Source organism: Glandiceps talaboti, chromosome 7 (assembly GCF_964340395.1).
Source record: "Glandiceps talaboti chromosome 7, keGlaTala1.1, whole genome shotgun sequence".
In the NCBI taxonomy this organism is placed as follows: domain Eukaryota; kingdom Metazoa; phylum Hemichordata; class Enteropneusta; family Spengelidae; genus Glandiceps; species Glandiceps talaboti.
The window spans coordinates 18,085,846-18,102,161 of NC_135555.1; the positions used below are offsets into that span (position 1 = coordinate 18,085,846).

Genomic DNA, 16,316 nt, shown 5'->3' on the forward strand with positions numbered 1-16,316 from the left:
AGAGACCGTGACTGTCTGTATATTTTATGTATTAATTTTTTATTGCCATTATTAATTATTTTGAAAATACATTAGGAAAATGTTGCGATGTCGCTTAAAAAAACAATTTACAATTTTACACAAGACAACATTAAAACTGATGAACATAAGACAAGAGTAAAACTGTTAAAACTATAAAATAACGAATTAAAAGATTATCACGACGGTGACTGAACTGCCCGTGGGAAGGGGCTGTTGCTAAAATATATGGTCTTGACTATTAAAGATCGATAGCGGTGGACAGAATTGAAGGGAACAACTGAAAAAGGTCATTTTTGGACAATTCGTTGGTGGTAGAGCTTTTCAAGAGATGGCAAATCTGTGCCAATTATTTTCGATGCAGTGGCCACGATCTTATTCAGCTTCAGTTTATCACTTTTGGATACAGCGGCGCCAAACCAAACTGTTATCGAAAAAGTTAGCAAACTTTCAATAACTGCTCTGTAGAATGTTATACTCTAAACTTGTTGATTCCAAACTTTTTTTTAAACCGCCTCAGAAAGTAAAGACGTTGACGTGCCCTTTTTTATGATGTTATTAGTATTCCTATCCCACTTTAAATCGTCCGAAATGATATATCCTATAAGAACTTGAAGCTGTTCATAATTTCTATTGGTTTAACATATTTGAAATATGCTATCTCCAAAATGATCATGGGTTTGACGTGAATTTGTTGCTTAAATACTATGACTGGTTGCTTTTTACATTCTTTTACAATTCATAATTAATGTCTGACTATATATGAGGAAATTATGGCTAAGAAATAGAAAGATAGATTATTGTATCGCACGAAGCCTTGAAATATAATCTATCTGTCCGGCTTGACGACCGTACCGTCCCGATTACCCAGACTTTGCGACTGAGGGCGCTCTCCTCGCAAAGCCCGAAACATTCTGGACTAAAAAGATAGAAAAATGGTCACGACGACGATGATGTATTGTATGGCAGGGAAAATTCATTACAAAGACGGCGACCCAGTACGTCTCCAAAAGTACTAAGCATTAGAGATTACAAGAGCTGATCATCAAATACCTTTCATTTTTATAAACATCTATGTAGCATGGCCCCTACAAATTTAAATGGTCGACAATTGTTGTATGGTTCATTTTGTGAACAAACGTTTTAACTCTACATTCTTTCATCTGAGCTTTACATACATGTATAATGAAACGATTCTTTTTTAAGGTTAAGTTATAGAAGCATATCATCAATTTGATTTCCCTAAAACATAACAGAGTGAAAATAGTATAGTGATGCTCCTTTAACGTTGTAGGCAATGTACAGTTAGCTATTATACTATACGCGATAGCGCTACATCAAGTTCCACCCGTACCGGATCACACAAGCACACAGGGAATAGCTCACCAGACATAGATTTATGGTTCGCCAGTTACCACTCCAATCAGGAACGGTCACTTTTCGCCTTCTAAATCCTTTCTGGCCTTTACTATTCAAACTCATGTTTTAAGAAAGTGTTTACATTTCTATCATTAAACAATGACATCATAATGCATCTTCTATGCGATTGGATGTAAGTAAAGGATGAAGTCATCGATAATAATTAGCATTAATGATGTCGTCAGCGAAATTCTAACTAATCGTACTATACTAAGACCACACGTTCTCATTAATCCTTTCTTTGACACTTTACATTCAATTGATCACAATATGTCAATGTCTCTAGTTCTTTCGTCATTAACATTCAACTGATATGAGCCAGGGTTAAAACTATTTGTTTGGTAGCTCAATTTGAGCAATGAATTGATTGCCTATTTTTAGACAAGAGAACGAAATTTCAATATTCAAACATTGGCTCATGACACGAGTAAGTTAAACTTTTCAATTTTACTGTTTAGATGAAACGGTTAATATACTGTAATTTTTGAGTGAAATATTCGACAACAAAAATTCGGAAAACGATGACAAAATCAAACTTACCCAAAAGTATGCTAAGTAGAGCTACTATTGTCTTGAAGGAACTTTAAAGAATGCTGATTTGACGAGGAGTTCGACAGTCAAGTATAAACCATGATAAAACTAGCTCTTCTATATTTAATCGAGCACCCCACTGGTTACCCATCTAATATCAAACTTACAACCCACATACTGAGCATGCTCAAATACAGAGGACTTTGAAAGATAGAACCCCATCTGGGTGGATGGAACTAGTCGATAGAATATCCATGGCTTCCCAATCTCTTCTCGCTTCTAGCTCATTGATGTTTTGCGATGAGGTTCAAATTTAATCGAAGCCACCTACACAATCATTAACACCATCTTTTTGTTAATCAATCAGAGATTCCTGTCCAATGATAAGGTGTAAAAAAATAAGTGTGTGGCTCCAATTGCATTCAATTTAAAAAAAGTGGGGTGGAGTAGGTAGATTTTTTATTTTATTTTTTAAATTTATGACTAAATTTTAAAAAAAAGTTTACGGTCGGCGTGAAAAACTAGTTGGGCTCGAGTAACCGGAACCAAACAGCTTTTTTTTGCACCGTAAGTTGGGGTTTACTCGTTGAAAAAAAATTTTGGTTCATTATATCTCATTGAGGTGGACAGGGTGAAGAGAGACCTTGAGATTTAAAGCCACAGATAGCTCATAGGGCTGACGTGAATACTAGAAATTCAAAGCGACGAACAGTTCCCTTGACTAGATCAATAGATGCATCTTCATCTCACAACTCAGTACAATGGACCCCTACTACGCTTCCCTCCGCCCACATATATCCAGGAACACCTCTCTCATCGACTCTAGCCTATACCCAGTCTTAAACATTATATACTTTAACCTTCATTAAATGCTTATGACACACACCTCCACCTCGGGTCATTCAAATTAGTAATAATCACGCCCAACACTATATGTACATGGTGTTAAATATCTTACTTTAATAATTAATCGGCATTAAATGTATGTATTTACATCACGTCTTGTATTAAAGGAACCATATGGATGAGAATGTGATATTCATTTTGGGTTTTTGTAATTTTAAAACAATTTTATCATGGCTTCCTAGTTGAAAAATCAATGTGAAACAACATAGACCAAGTCTGTGTTTGTAAGTCACTATATAATATAAAAAAAAAACTATGAAGAAATGTGTCTAAAAAGATCGTTATTGCTCAGACAACTAGAAGAAAGTACAATAACAAATATTTTACACATTTATTAATCTTACAGCTAGAGAAACCTAAGAATTGAATCGGTACGGATCACCTTTGACAAATCACATCACTCATTTAAACAGATTGCGTTTGAAGAAAGTTTGCCTTATTATAGAATGCGATAAGAATTAAATTTTTAGGATGGGGTTCCATAAAAAACGATTTCCATAACTACTTTTGTTACAATTTAATTACATAAAATCCCACACTGAATTAATTTACAGTTATATATCATTGTCTTTCCTAATAATGTCAAAACGTTTATACAAAGAACTTTTATTGTTTGTTTGTTTGTTTGTGCCTCTGTACAGTGTTTGTGTGTGTGGGGGGGGTGGTGAATATGTGTGTCTGGATACACTGCCTCAGTAAGAATAATGACCTCAATTCATCACAGTTAATTACAAGTAGCCAACAAATCTAATGTAAAGAAGTAATGAATGTCACTGTTGTTCACAAATCAACGTCTGTAGTGAACATCTAGGACTGCCATGCCAAATTAGTGATAATTGATCTAGAAATGACCGTATCTTGCAATGCATTATGTGTATGTCTTAACTAAATTGGCGTATGTTATTTTATACCTACTCTTCACTTGGAATAGAGAATTAGATATTCAGTAAATAATCACAGTGCTTCACTACTTTGACAGTCATAGAAAAAAATTCAAAATTATCCTGCTCTTCAAAGACTTCTGTAACTTTTGTGGACGGTTCCCTCCAGGATATATCATATAGACATCTTTGCACCTCGATATATAATGGGTGTCACATGTCCACCAATAATTACACATGAAGGTGACAACTAGCTATTGCAGCAAACGTTCCAAACCCTGTAGGCATAACGTGGTCACATTTCTGGCAGATCATCCAGAAGTCAATGAATAGCTAGGTCTTACTGTTGTGTTTGTTCTGAATTTACAACTGAATCATATGATGGCGGAGGAGAAGCCATTATTTCTTCTGGTGGTGGAGGGTAGACAGGATGATTGCCTGGAGCAAAGGTAATTCCTTGTGGTGGCGGATAACCAGGATTGTATACATTATGTCCTCCCATTTGAACGGATGGATATGTAGGAACCATTGTAGGAGCATTCGGTGCAAGTGATACATATGTTTGTTCTGTCATGTATCCCTGGACAGGAACTCCACTTGGTGGTGCAGTATAATGTGGTTGGGGTTGAACAATTCCACTGTGTGGATGTGGCTGTTGAGCAGGAGCGGACGGGTTGATGTTGACTTGACCAAAGAAGTACGTAACGACTGGACTGTAAGAAGAAGTGCCAAATTGACAAACTCATTATCCTTGTAAGATACCATCTTCAATTGAATATTAGTGTAATGTATCTGCCCATAGACCCTCCAGGGGGTCTATGATCTGCCTTATCTTGAGTTTATTATTGAGACCATTACTATGATTTATGATTAGTGAACAGTAGTCGGATCACTATTTGATTTAAATTAATATAGTTATTGATACTACTCTGAAATATTTTCCTTTTGTCAGTAAATGATTTGTAAAATCATAGTGACAAAGCCCAGTGCGCGAAATTCAGGGAAAATCATGATTGTTATAATAACCAATTAATAGTTCACACTGGAGATCCTCCCCGAATATTGTCATGTATTATACATTATTGATTAAAGTATGTAGGTATGTAGGTAGGTAGGTAGGTAGGTAGGTAGGTAGGTAGGTAGGTAGGTAGGTAGATAGATAGATAGATAGATAGATAGATAGATAGATAGATAGATAGATAGATAGATAGATAGATAGATAGATAGATAGATAGATAGATAGATAGGTTGGTAGGTAGGTAGGTAGGTAGGTAGATAGATAGATAGATAGATAGATAGATAGATAGATAGATAGATAGATAGATAGATAGATAGATAGATAGATAGGTTGGTATGTATGCATGTAGGTTGATAGATAGATAGATAGATAGATAGATAGGTTGGTAGGTAGGTAGGTAGGTAGATAGATAGATAGATAGATAGATAGATAGATAGATAGATAGATAGATAGATAGGTTGGTATGTATGCATGTAGGTTGATAGATAGATAGATAGATAGATAGATAGATAGATAGATAGATAGATAGATAGATAGATAGATAGATAGATAGATAGATAGATAGATAGATAGATAGATAGATAGATAGATAGATAGATAGATAGATAGATAGATAGATATATAGGTTGGTAGGTAGGTAGGTAGGTAGGTAAGTAGGTAGGTAGGTAGGTAGGTAGGCAGGTAACAAATAATGATAAAAGTAAATAGCAAGTTGTATCGTCCTATTATATAACATTTACTTAAAAGTTGTTGAGAAATACAGTTGATGAAAACGTTGTGATATTGTGTGTGTGTGTGTGTGTGTGTGTGTGTGTGTGTGTGTGTGTGTGTGTGTGTGTGTCACTGAGCCTGTCTCCTTAAACGTCATTATGATTTGTTAAATTGTGGGACAGAACAATTGAAATCACAAACATAAGCTAGACAGAGTTTCAGAATTTAGGTAATTACATTGCATTGGATGGATGTACAACATATTTGTTAACCTTCTATGGAATACATTTTGAATTCGGTATTTTGGTATTATGTTTATTTTCCATGGATGTGCCAAATAATACAGCACTTCAATGCAATGGAATACACAATCCACATCCAGTTCACTTAAAATTACATTACCAATGCAGAAAGACAAGAGTTTCAATTTGGCGCCACCATGTTTTTTTGACATCACACACACGGTTTCTTGTTACGAATTACGCGAACAAAATACAGGCGCGCGCACACATAAAAAGTTACATTTTAACTCACTGTTGACACAGATATGCTTGAATGTTCCTTGTTTCAACCGACATGATATTGATTTGTGTTCACAGTGAGATAAAATGTATCTTGCTTTAATATGTAATTCCTAAGACTAAACATTGTGTGAGACGTAAACATCATCGTGTAGCCTACATGAAACTCTATAGTCACTCTGGTTTGGTAGTAATACTGTATGTCATGGGATCTGGATGTACACAGACACAATCTGTTCAAACTCTACATACTTGACAGTTGTCGCTGGATAGTGTGCGTTTGAGTTTCTGTTTCTCCCTGTAGTTACATCACTAGTAATGGGTCTGTCAGTAGCACGTGGTCTGGATCGTGACGATTTCTTACGGCAACAGCAATATATGAGAGTCAAAACAGCAATGAATATGACAATCACACCAATAATAGAACCAACTACAAACCTATCAACAGTAGTTCCTGGTAAACAAAGGGATATAAAAGCTAACAATCACTTACGGAGAAACAATTTCTTTTTCGAAGTCAAAGCTTACAGTAAATCCAATCATCAAAAACGTTGCCAGATGAAAGATAGTTCAACCTACTTTGGAAATCATACAGAACTCTGTTGTTCATCTTGTTTCAAGTTACAGTACTTTTTCTATTATATTGTGTATTCATTCCATAGAGTTAGAAATAAGGATAATGTTTGGGATTATTTTGTTCTGTATTAAATTATGTCAGGCCCAAAATTACACGAAGCAGAAGAACCCACAACAAACAACTTGAAAGGTACCACTTACACATCAACCCCCTTCATTCAACCCTTCTTTCCGGAAGCCACGACATTATGGAACAGCTTACCACAAAGTACTGTAGACATTCAATCTTGCGACATTCAAAACCCACATAAGACACCAACACCCCCCCCCACAAGGTCCATCTAAATGCCCACTACCACTCTTGTCAGAACCAAAAGTAGTAACAAAAGTTTGAAATGTTTGTTTATTTCGAATGCCAGTTAGTCTTAATGTTATGGATACAACAATTTCTACACGGGAGCTTCTCAACAATCATATGATACCATATTTGGTTGGGGCAGGGAACAAAGTCCAGCGATGGAATATTCCGCGTTTCGTTCACTGCCTGTGGTTGGCAGAGGCAAGGAATATAAGCATAAAATGAAGTGGCATGGATCATCGTTTTCAGTGCCTAGAAATTGAAAGCCGACTTGACACCATTGTTACTTAATTATGGAGCTTATTTACAGTGACAGCAAAGTAAGCATGGCCTTTAATCTGTAGATATACTAGACAAATAGTATGTGTTTACACGAGCAAAGAAACCACAATTGATTAAACGATTGTCGTTGATTTTTAATATCTTTAGGAACGTTTGATAAAATAAACCTTCAACATCATTTTAGCAGTGTTCTTCATATCTCTGACGTATTTGTGAATTGTAAATAGTTTTTAAAATAATCATAAATAGATAAATAAACAATCATTGATGTAACTGTGGTTTCATTGCGAATTAGAACATTAGTCTAAGAGTTGTCTACATCCACAGAGCAAACGCTACACCTAGCTTGCCACTGTTGTATAACTTACCACAATCTCGTTCATCAGAGTTGTCTCCACAATTGTCATCTCCATCACAAAGTAATTTGTCTGGGATACAATGGTCATTATCACACTTAAAATCATAAAGATGACAACCATCCCAGGACTCTGAAACAAAAACACAAATTTCCCACCATGTTAAATATAAATTGCGTACATGATATTGTACATAGACAACTGAAAACGGCAAGAGTTCAACAGAAGTCAACTCTGTGGGGGTTTTCTGTCAAGATGTGAGGCAATGGCCAAAGTCCACTCCAGGTGGTGCTAGTCATACTAGTACCATAACTTCAATTATTAACATTAATGTCCAACGGAAAACGGAAAACCCGTTTTCACCCAGTCTTTCTCTTATGAATTAGATTACGCTTTTAACAGACTTCGATAATTTGAGAACACCTATAAATCACTATATCCATTGAACAATGAAGTTTGAGCTCCATTTTGAATTGACTACCTTCATGAGGGAAACTCTCGGAAATTCTCGTCATTTTACACGGGAGCTGGGATTTAAACAAGTATTGACTCAGGTCCCACATAAATAATGTTTACATACTTACGCCTTAAGGAGTAGGGAGTGAGGAGGGCTTTGAAACCCCTTCTTTCACCTCCAAATACTTGATTATTTCCGGACACGAATGTTACTGTCAAACCCCCGACTCCTGAGTTGACAGTAAAAAGCTGGTCTTCTCCACAAACATTGAATAATGTTGCTCCATCTATATCAACCACGCTAACACGGTCCCCGTAAGTACAGTCTGACAAGACATGTAAAATTAAAGAGTGAGTGGGTGGATGAGTGAGTGGATAGGTGGATGGTTGGATAGATGAGGGAATCAGTCTGTCTGCCTGCTTGATTGCAGTATGTATGTATGTATGTATGTATGTATGTATGTATGTATGTATGTATGTATGTATGTATGTATGTATGTACCTGTGTTATGGTTGAAAGATATATTTCGGCTATTTGACCTTAAAGATGGAGGTCAAGGTCAAAAGTCGATATCTTACTAGATGCACACTGATGATAATGTAGGAATAGACACTTAAATGATGGTTGTACGAACTAAAACCTTTGTGACATATGAAGCAGTATGTCTTGTTGCTACAAAATACATGTATGTTGATCGGCAAGGTCACAAAATTAAGTGACGTACACGTGTGTTGTATAGTGTTTGACATGTATGCCAGGTTTGGTTGAAATTGAGTCATGAGTGTCTTTGCCATGTCAGTCCATGGACAGACTGACACATGGACAGACTGACATGAGTTATTCCTATAGCCCCCCCCCCCCCCATTCGGGTGTTACCTGTTTGGGGGGGCAGCTAATAATGATAATAATAGAGTAATTATTTATGTAAAAAAAACTCACCTTTGCTATAACTATTGTATTGTGGATTATACATGCTGACATCGAGAAACTGCAGAGAAACACTATCATATGGAGACACTGTCCCAATGGTGACAGAACAAGTCATTCGATCAGGATAGTTAGATGGATAACTGCCATGAGAGTATAGAATCCCACTCGTCCCTATGAATATGTTATCATAACTACATACTAAGAAAGGGAAAAAATGATTAGAACTTTCAGTAATTGGTAACAGAAAATGTTACAGTGGCAATATGAACTGGATATTTATATTGGATTTATGTTATCTATAAGGTTTTCTTTGTACTAGAAAAAAAACACGAGAAACAACATAAACCAAGATTTGTTTGTTACTAAAATAAATTGAAAAAGTTAAAACGTGTAAAATATTTTTGTATGTGTAATAATATTTTTGATCAGCTTTTTGCAATTTATTTACGAGTATGAGGGTGGGCAGGCGGGATGGATGGATGGATGGATGGATGGATGGATGGATGGATAGATAGATGGATAGATGGGTGGGATGTATGTATGTATGTATGGATGGATGGGTGGGTGGATGGATGGATGGATGGATGGACGGACGGACGACGGATGGATGGATGGATGGATGGATGGATGATTGGCTGGTTGGTTGGTTGGTTGGTTGGTCATTCGGTAGGTGGGTGGTTCATAAGTCTTATTACCCGACAAAATACAAATATAACATTACATATATCACAAACAAAAGTAAATGCATCAAAATGGGGAAAATATAAATAATCTGCTAAAATTAATCAGAAAATAGCTCTGCTAATCAAATCTGATCCTTAACCCTTGAATGAATAATATTAATTAATGTGTGTTATAGAGTCAAATTAACAGTATACCAGAATAACAATAATATTATATGTTATATATTCACTTTGGTGATTTATTTTAGAACTGATGCATTTTGTATGTTGGTTGGACACTAGTAAAGGTGCTTGGCACCTGGTTGTCTTTTGATGTTTTATGTATTTATATTGTGTGTTTTGTTGCTAGTGTTTTGGGTATATGTATAGTCTTTCTGTCCTACTGTAGTCTAATTGCATTGTACATTTGTACATGTTACTTTAATTTGTATTATTGTGTAATTTTGACTTGCCTGTGACGAAGCCTAATAAATGAATAAATAAAATATTTCTCAACTAAAAGGCTTTCCTGTTAGTTCTTTTCTGCTGTCATGTTTTATTGTATTCCAAGTGAAACACCGGCGTATGTCATTTCCACTGAAACGTTTTCATGAAAAATTTGGGTTGGGTACAATATCTTACTCGTAATATCGTACCCTAAATCCAATCAAGTTGATTTGGGGGGTCCGCACCCAACAATTAGCGCCCTCAACGGCGATAATGATGTCAATCTGTTTCTGTACTGCTTATGGATAATATCGACCGCTAATTAACGTGTACAGTGTCTAATTGTTTGTATTTTAACAGTTTTCAGTAATTATATTGTGGTTGTTTGGTCAAAATATAATACTCGTGACAGATTCTAAACCAAGCTTTCGCTGAAATATTTAAACTACACTACCTACAGATAATATTGACCAGTGATTAACAAACAAAATGTCCCTTTTTTATAATTGACAATTATTAGTGAATATATCTTTGGATATTTGAGGAAAATAATATTCCAGTTACAGCTATTGCATGTTTGACACCCAAATCAAACGAGAGCACTCTAAACCTTGGAGATTTAATGCTCAATATTTGACAATGAGAAATAATTATTATCAAGGTCAAAGGTCGTAGATGTGCGAAAATTTGAAATACCTGAATATCTAACGGGGCCCTGGCTTCCGTATAATGAATATACAGCCATGAAACCTCGTTCTGTTGATGAAGGATCGCTATGGAAATGGATATATAAGTCTGACCCGGATGACGTCACGTCTTCTGGCGGAGGAACTCCTGCATAGGATGCTATCAGTGGTGCTGATGAAGACTTCCCGTCATATATGTACACGAAGTCACAACATTGTTCCGTGCTAAAATCTGTAAACGTCAACTTTGCAGAAACCGTCAAAAGACAAATTACAGCAAATCAGTAAATAAAGATTAGTTTTGTGTAGTCTGCACAAGATTTATTATAGCTCGCACAGCGGCCGCGTAGCAGTTCAATGACTAGTACGCATGCGCGTCCTACATATATACTACTAGTATGCGAAGGTTTTTTTGGTGGTTTTACCCAAGGATGCATTGCGAAGCAATGACTACGAATGCGCGTTCTATACACAATGCGCATTCTTCACGTGGAGGGCGCTCTCGACAATATCATCTCGAGGCAGCCGGTCACCAATGAATCTACCCTGCGCGAGCTTATGAGCTTTGCCTAGTTATGATATTAAGTAATACGCATCTTTTTTCCATTCCATTTGAGATTGTGAGTCTGATATAAGTATAGGAAGAAAATTCAAAATAAACAAATTATGCAAATGTGTACACACAGACTTCACTCAAAAGTTAATCATTTATTTCATGAGAGTGTGTATTATTGTGTATTATACTTCATTATGGCATGGTCTGTTTACGCAGCTATGTCAGACTCCTGTATAAATCAGATTGTTGGCAAGGGGTAAATACTATACTCACGTGCTGTCTATTAACTTTCATATTTAAGAGTGACGTCACCGCTATCAAAAAACATATAACCAACGTGCTATCCTTTTTACATCAAAAGTGTCAGTTTCTGTTGAATTTTTTTGTGTGTTTCCAGTGAATATAACTCGTAGCCATTCACCCCGACACATTTAGATCGTCTGCAGCTTAAACAACTGTTGCAATGGAAGGTATATCGTCACCTTGACTGCATAACATTATTGCATGCAAAGAAGAAATGAAGAAAACATTATGTACATACTTGTATTCTGTCTCCCCGTGATACACTTATGGTGTAGTAGCAGTCTAGGTAGTCCACATACCAACTGGGATAATTAGGAGAAAATATCCTCCCATTATTTGATGTGAACCTTCCTCCACACCCAGGAGGCGTAGCAGACGAATTGTTTGTAGTTATTGTTGTATAGTTAGCCAAAAACCCGCGTTTGTTAATTGACCCATCTGAATGGAAAATGACAGTCATTGATGCACTGATGGACGTAATTGGTGATGGGGTATAAGAACCGGAGTAGGTTGCAATTAGCGTGTTCATCACCGATAACCCATCATAGATACTAACATAGTCGTGATTCCTTTCAGTGATGAACACCTTGAACGTCAACTAGTAGAAATAGAAAATCACGGTCAGATAATCCCAGTTCTGCAAATCGTTAAAGTGGCTATATGGATAAAAAAAAATGGGTATTGATTTTGGATTATAAAAACAATTTTATCATGGCTGCTTTGAAAAATCAATGTGAAACAACACTAACAAAGTCTATGTTTGTAACTCAATACATTGCAAAAATCTAAATTGTAATTGTACGTACAATAGCAAGGATTTTACACATTTATCGTTTGCAATGTATAGAGTTACAAACAAAGGCTCCGAGATGATGTTCCACAGTGTAAATTACAAATTCGAAAATAAATACCCAATCCTCATCCATATGGTTACTTTATTAACAAAGCAACTTGACTATGTTTTTCTATTTGGAGAATATGTGAAACAACATAGAAAAGTTTTGTTGTTGTTGTTGTTGTTGTTGTTGTTGTTGTTGTCGTCGTCGTCGTTGTTGTTGTTGTTGTTGTTGCTGCTGCTGTTGTTGTTGTTGTTGTTGATGATGATGATGATGATGATGATGATGATGTTTGTTTATTTGCTTTTTCGTTCGTTTGTTTGTTTGTTGGTTCGTTAGTTAGTTAGTTCGTTCATTAGTTAGCTAGTTAGTTTGTTTGTTTGTATGTATGCTTGCCACTTTGTTTGTTTTCCTCCTGTAAGGACTACTGACTTGTACTGTATAGTATTACCTGAACGACACTGGGAAAGGAAACCGTGATATAATAAACACAATCCGAATACTCATCATAGTTTGAAGGATAATTTGGTGATGAGAAAACACCGGTGTCTGCATAAAATGACCCTCCACAGTCTCCAATATTTCTTTTCACTAAAGAAGAAAAAACATGAAAATGCTTTACTGTTAGGAATTGTCATATATATATATGTATATATTAAAAAGAGTTAGCGGTATGTGAATACACACAGCACATTGCAGGATACAGTTCACTCTCTCCATTAGATGCAACCACGCATAAACCAACTTGAATTAGAAACTGTGTGTTCTCACATTTCAAAATAACAAGCTCTTAAAATCTTCCTCCATTTTGTCTGAATGAAATAAACCATTTGCATATACTGCATCTAGACGCAGACACACATGTGCCAATGATTTGATGTCTACATTTGATGTCTGCATGCTGGCACATTAGTTCATATTTCATTTAGACAAAATGTAGCAATATAAATCTGTATTTATTCAATCATGCTATCTTAAGAAATGTGTAATTTCTTTTTTTGGTTTATGTATGGTTGCGTCAAACAGAGAACAGTAACCTGCAGAGCGCTGTAAAGTGTTAATTTTCCTCTTTTGCACTCTCTGAAACCAAATATTAGACAGACGCAGGTGACTACTACCCTAATTATCTGTTATGAAGTGTGAAATCATATGATCAATGTATGATATAATAAATATAATGTATGGGGACATGGGGGAAAGGGGAACTATTAAATGTACCGTCGCTGGAAAATCGTCCTAATCATGTTTCCGCATGCGCATTAGGAGTGTCCAGATTTTACTTCCAGGGGGCCCGGAGGATTTTAAGGGGGTCCCATCAATTTCACAATTTTCTAGGTGGTGTCATGGAAAAAAAACCATGGTTATTTAATGCAACATAAATCGACCTGCAATTCTGGCAATTCTGCAAAGTAACTTGTCCACGAGGATGTGCAAGACTTGTTTCATCACAATCACTATCAGTGTTATCATCAGTACATGAATTTTCTGAGCTATCAGTATCACAATTGTCTTCATCACTGCCTAGTAGAACACGCATTACAGAAGTGTCACTTTCAGTCTCAGAGTCACTACGATCTGTTTCACTCATGTCCATGATATTAGTTTTAATTTCATTTGCAGTCATTTTGCTAGATCTAAATTCTTGTGTTCTTACTATGTGAGTGGATATTATGTCTAATTTGTTTCTTTTTAATTTTCTGTGTTTTAGTAATTTATTTTCATCAAGATATTTATCTATCTCTTTCACTTTCAGTTTTTCAAGAGTTTCACTCAAGAACAACTCCAACCAGTCATAGTCATTATTTTCTTGTTTTCTTTGCTCTTACCGATGTTTGGATCTGGTGTTTTTTTACTCTAGCTCTCCAGATTTTTCAGATGTTCAATGTAGTTTTTGACTACACTTATATATGCTGACAATATATTTCTCTGCAAAATTTCATCATATAATTGTTTTGAAGCATACAGATTTTTATGTTAGCACGGGGTTGGAAGTCATCTACAGTTCGGTTTGTGTTTGCAAAATCACCTTATACTGGAAATAGAAGTTAAACTTATATATCAGTCAAAGTATACCGAGCAAAAATGTTGATAGTTAAATATTTAAGTTTTTGACTATTACTTACAACAACAAAAAGTTCACATTTATACCTGCATTGTTGATAAGCCAGACAGCAGACACACAGAAAGAAAGACACACAGACAGACACACTCACGCACGCACGCACGCACGCACGCACACACACACACATACATATACATATACATACATACACACATACATACATACATACATACATACATACATACATACATACATACATACATACATACATACATACATACATACATACACACACATACATATACATATACATACATACATACATACATACATACATACATACATACATACATACATACATACATATATGTAAATTGTGTATGTATAGTGTGTTTGTGTTTGTGTTTGTGTTTGTGTATGTGTGTAAGTCTATGGGGGGCATGGATACAAATCAAGAATTTGCAGGGGGGGCATCAAATTTTCCCAAGCTTTTGTAAGGAGGGGCATGAAAAAAATACACAAGGAAAAGGGAAATCCTCCGAGGTCCCTCTGGAAGTAAATTCTGGACAGCCTTAGTAACTCACCTTTGTTATGTTTGAATTGATCGACAGTGTTAAGTGTAGCTTCATTGGCATCGTTGTCGTTATGTTGATGGTAATACTTCTCCCCTTTAACATCAGTTATACATTCTGTATTCCAGGCGTTCACCACGAAAGCTAGTAGTGCAAATCTAAGACGTGCCATTTTGTTGTCTCCGACGTCGTATTCAGAGTGGCTTCATCTGTAGCAATACAGTGGAAATGATAGTAAACAGAAGTGTAGTGTATTCAGTGTGACAGTGATCCATGATGCACAGGTCCCTGTCAAGCATTGATATCCATATGTGTACACATTTGCAAGGTCATAGGTCAAGGTCTTATTAGTTTAACTTATATCCCATGTGCAATCATTTGCACTTGAACCAGAAAACATGCGAAGCGATACGCTCATTACTGGGGCTCAATACCAAGATCGAAAATTAATGGTACACGCTGTGACGTCACTGACGTGACATGGAAGTGTCAATAGAGGAAACTTATAACCTCAATTCCAATATTTAGGTCATAGGTCATTCATTCAGTATTCACTATTCACTAGTATTAAACATGTCTGTCCAAATTCTCATTTATTCTTCAACCAAATAAATGCATCTTCTACGCATGAACGTGATAATAAAACGTTATACGTGTATATTAAACACATTATATTTCTGTTGAGTCTACTACATGGTGTGTTCTGTGACAGGGGATATTACACCAAAGTAAAGCATTTTCTGTACGTACTACAATCCTTCATATAGCATCAACATCAAGTGTAAAAGTACACTGTTTCATTCGCTAATTGACCATATTAGAAAGGCCACGTCCTGGGCTTGTAAATAAACTACTAGTAATTGAAACAGTATATTTTTACACTTGATAATAAATACTATAAATGAGTGTAGCACATGGAGAAAATGTTTTTTACTTCAGTGTTACCCGTAGTATACCCGTGGCATAACAAACATCTAGAAGATGAATACAATTATAGAATAAAATGTTTCACTCTTCACCAAAGCTTTACCGCATCCCCTTCCCCTAGGCCTAGCAGCGAATGTTGTCACAGCACATGTAAAAGTACGTCATACCTGCTGTCATATACATATTCGCACTGAAAGGTTATGCCTCCGGTACCTTCAAAGCAGGGGTTCCCATGGAAACACAGACATTTAGTAGGTCCAGTGCACCCTTTGACAAAATACTAGTGTGTTGTTTACTACGT

General features: G+C 36.0%; 1 protein-coding gene across 1 annotated transcript; it reads right to left on the reverse strand.

Moving 5' to 3' along the window:
• Positions 1 to 3,841: 3,841 nt before the first annotated feature.
• Positions 3,842 to 10,840, reverse strand: LOC144438041 (uncharacterized). Its single transcript, XM_078127074.1, has 6 exons — positions 10,770 to 10,840; positions 8,974 to 9,162; positions 8,162 to 8,359; positions 7,590 to 7,709; positions 6,258 to 6,459; positions 3,842 to 4,468 (listed from the first exon to the last, which is right to left on the reverse strand). The coding sequence occupies exons 1-6, from the start codon at positions 10,816 to 10,818 to the stop codon at positions 4,096 to 4,098; spliced, it is 1,131 nt and encodes a 376-aa protein (XP_077983200.1). The 5' UTR covers positions 10,819 to 10,840; the 3' UTR covers positions 3,842 to 4,095.
• Between the last annotated feature and the right edge of the window lie 5,476 nt (positions 10,841 to 16,316).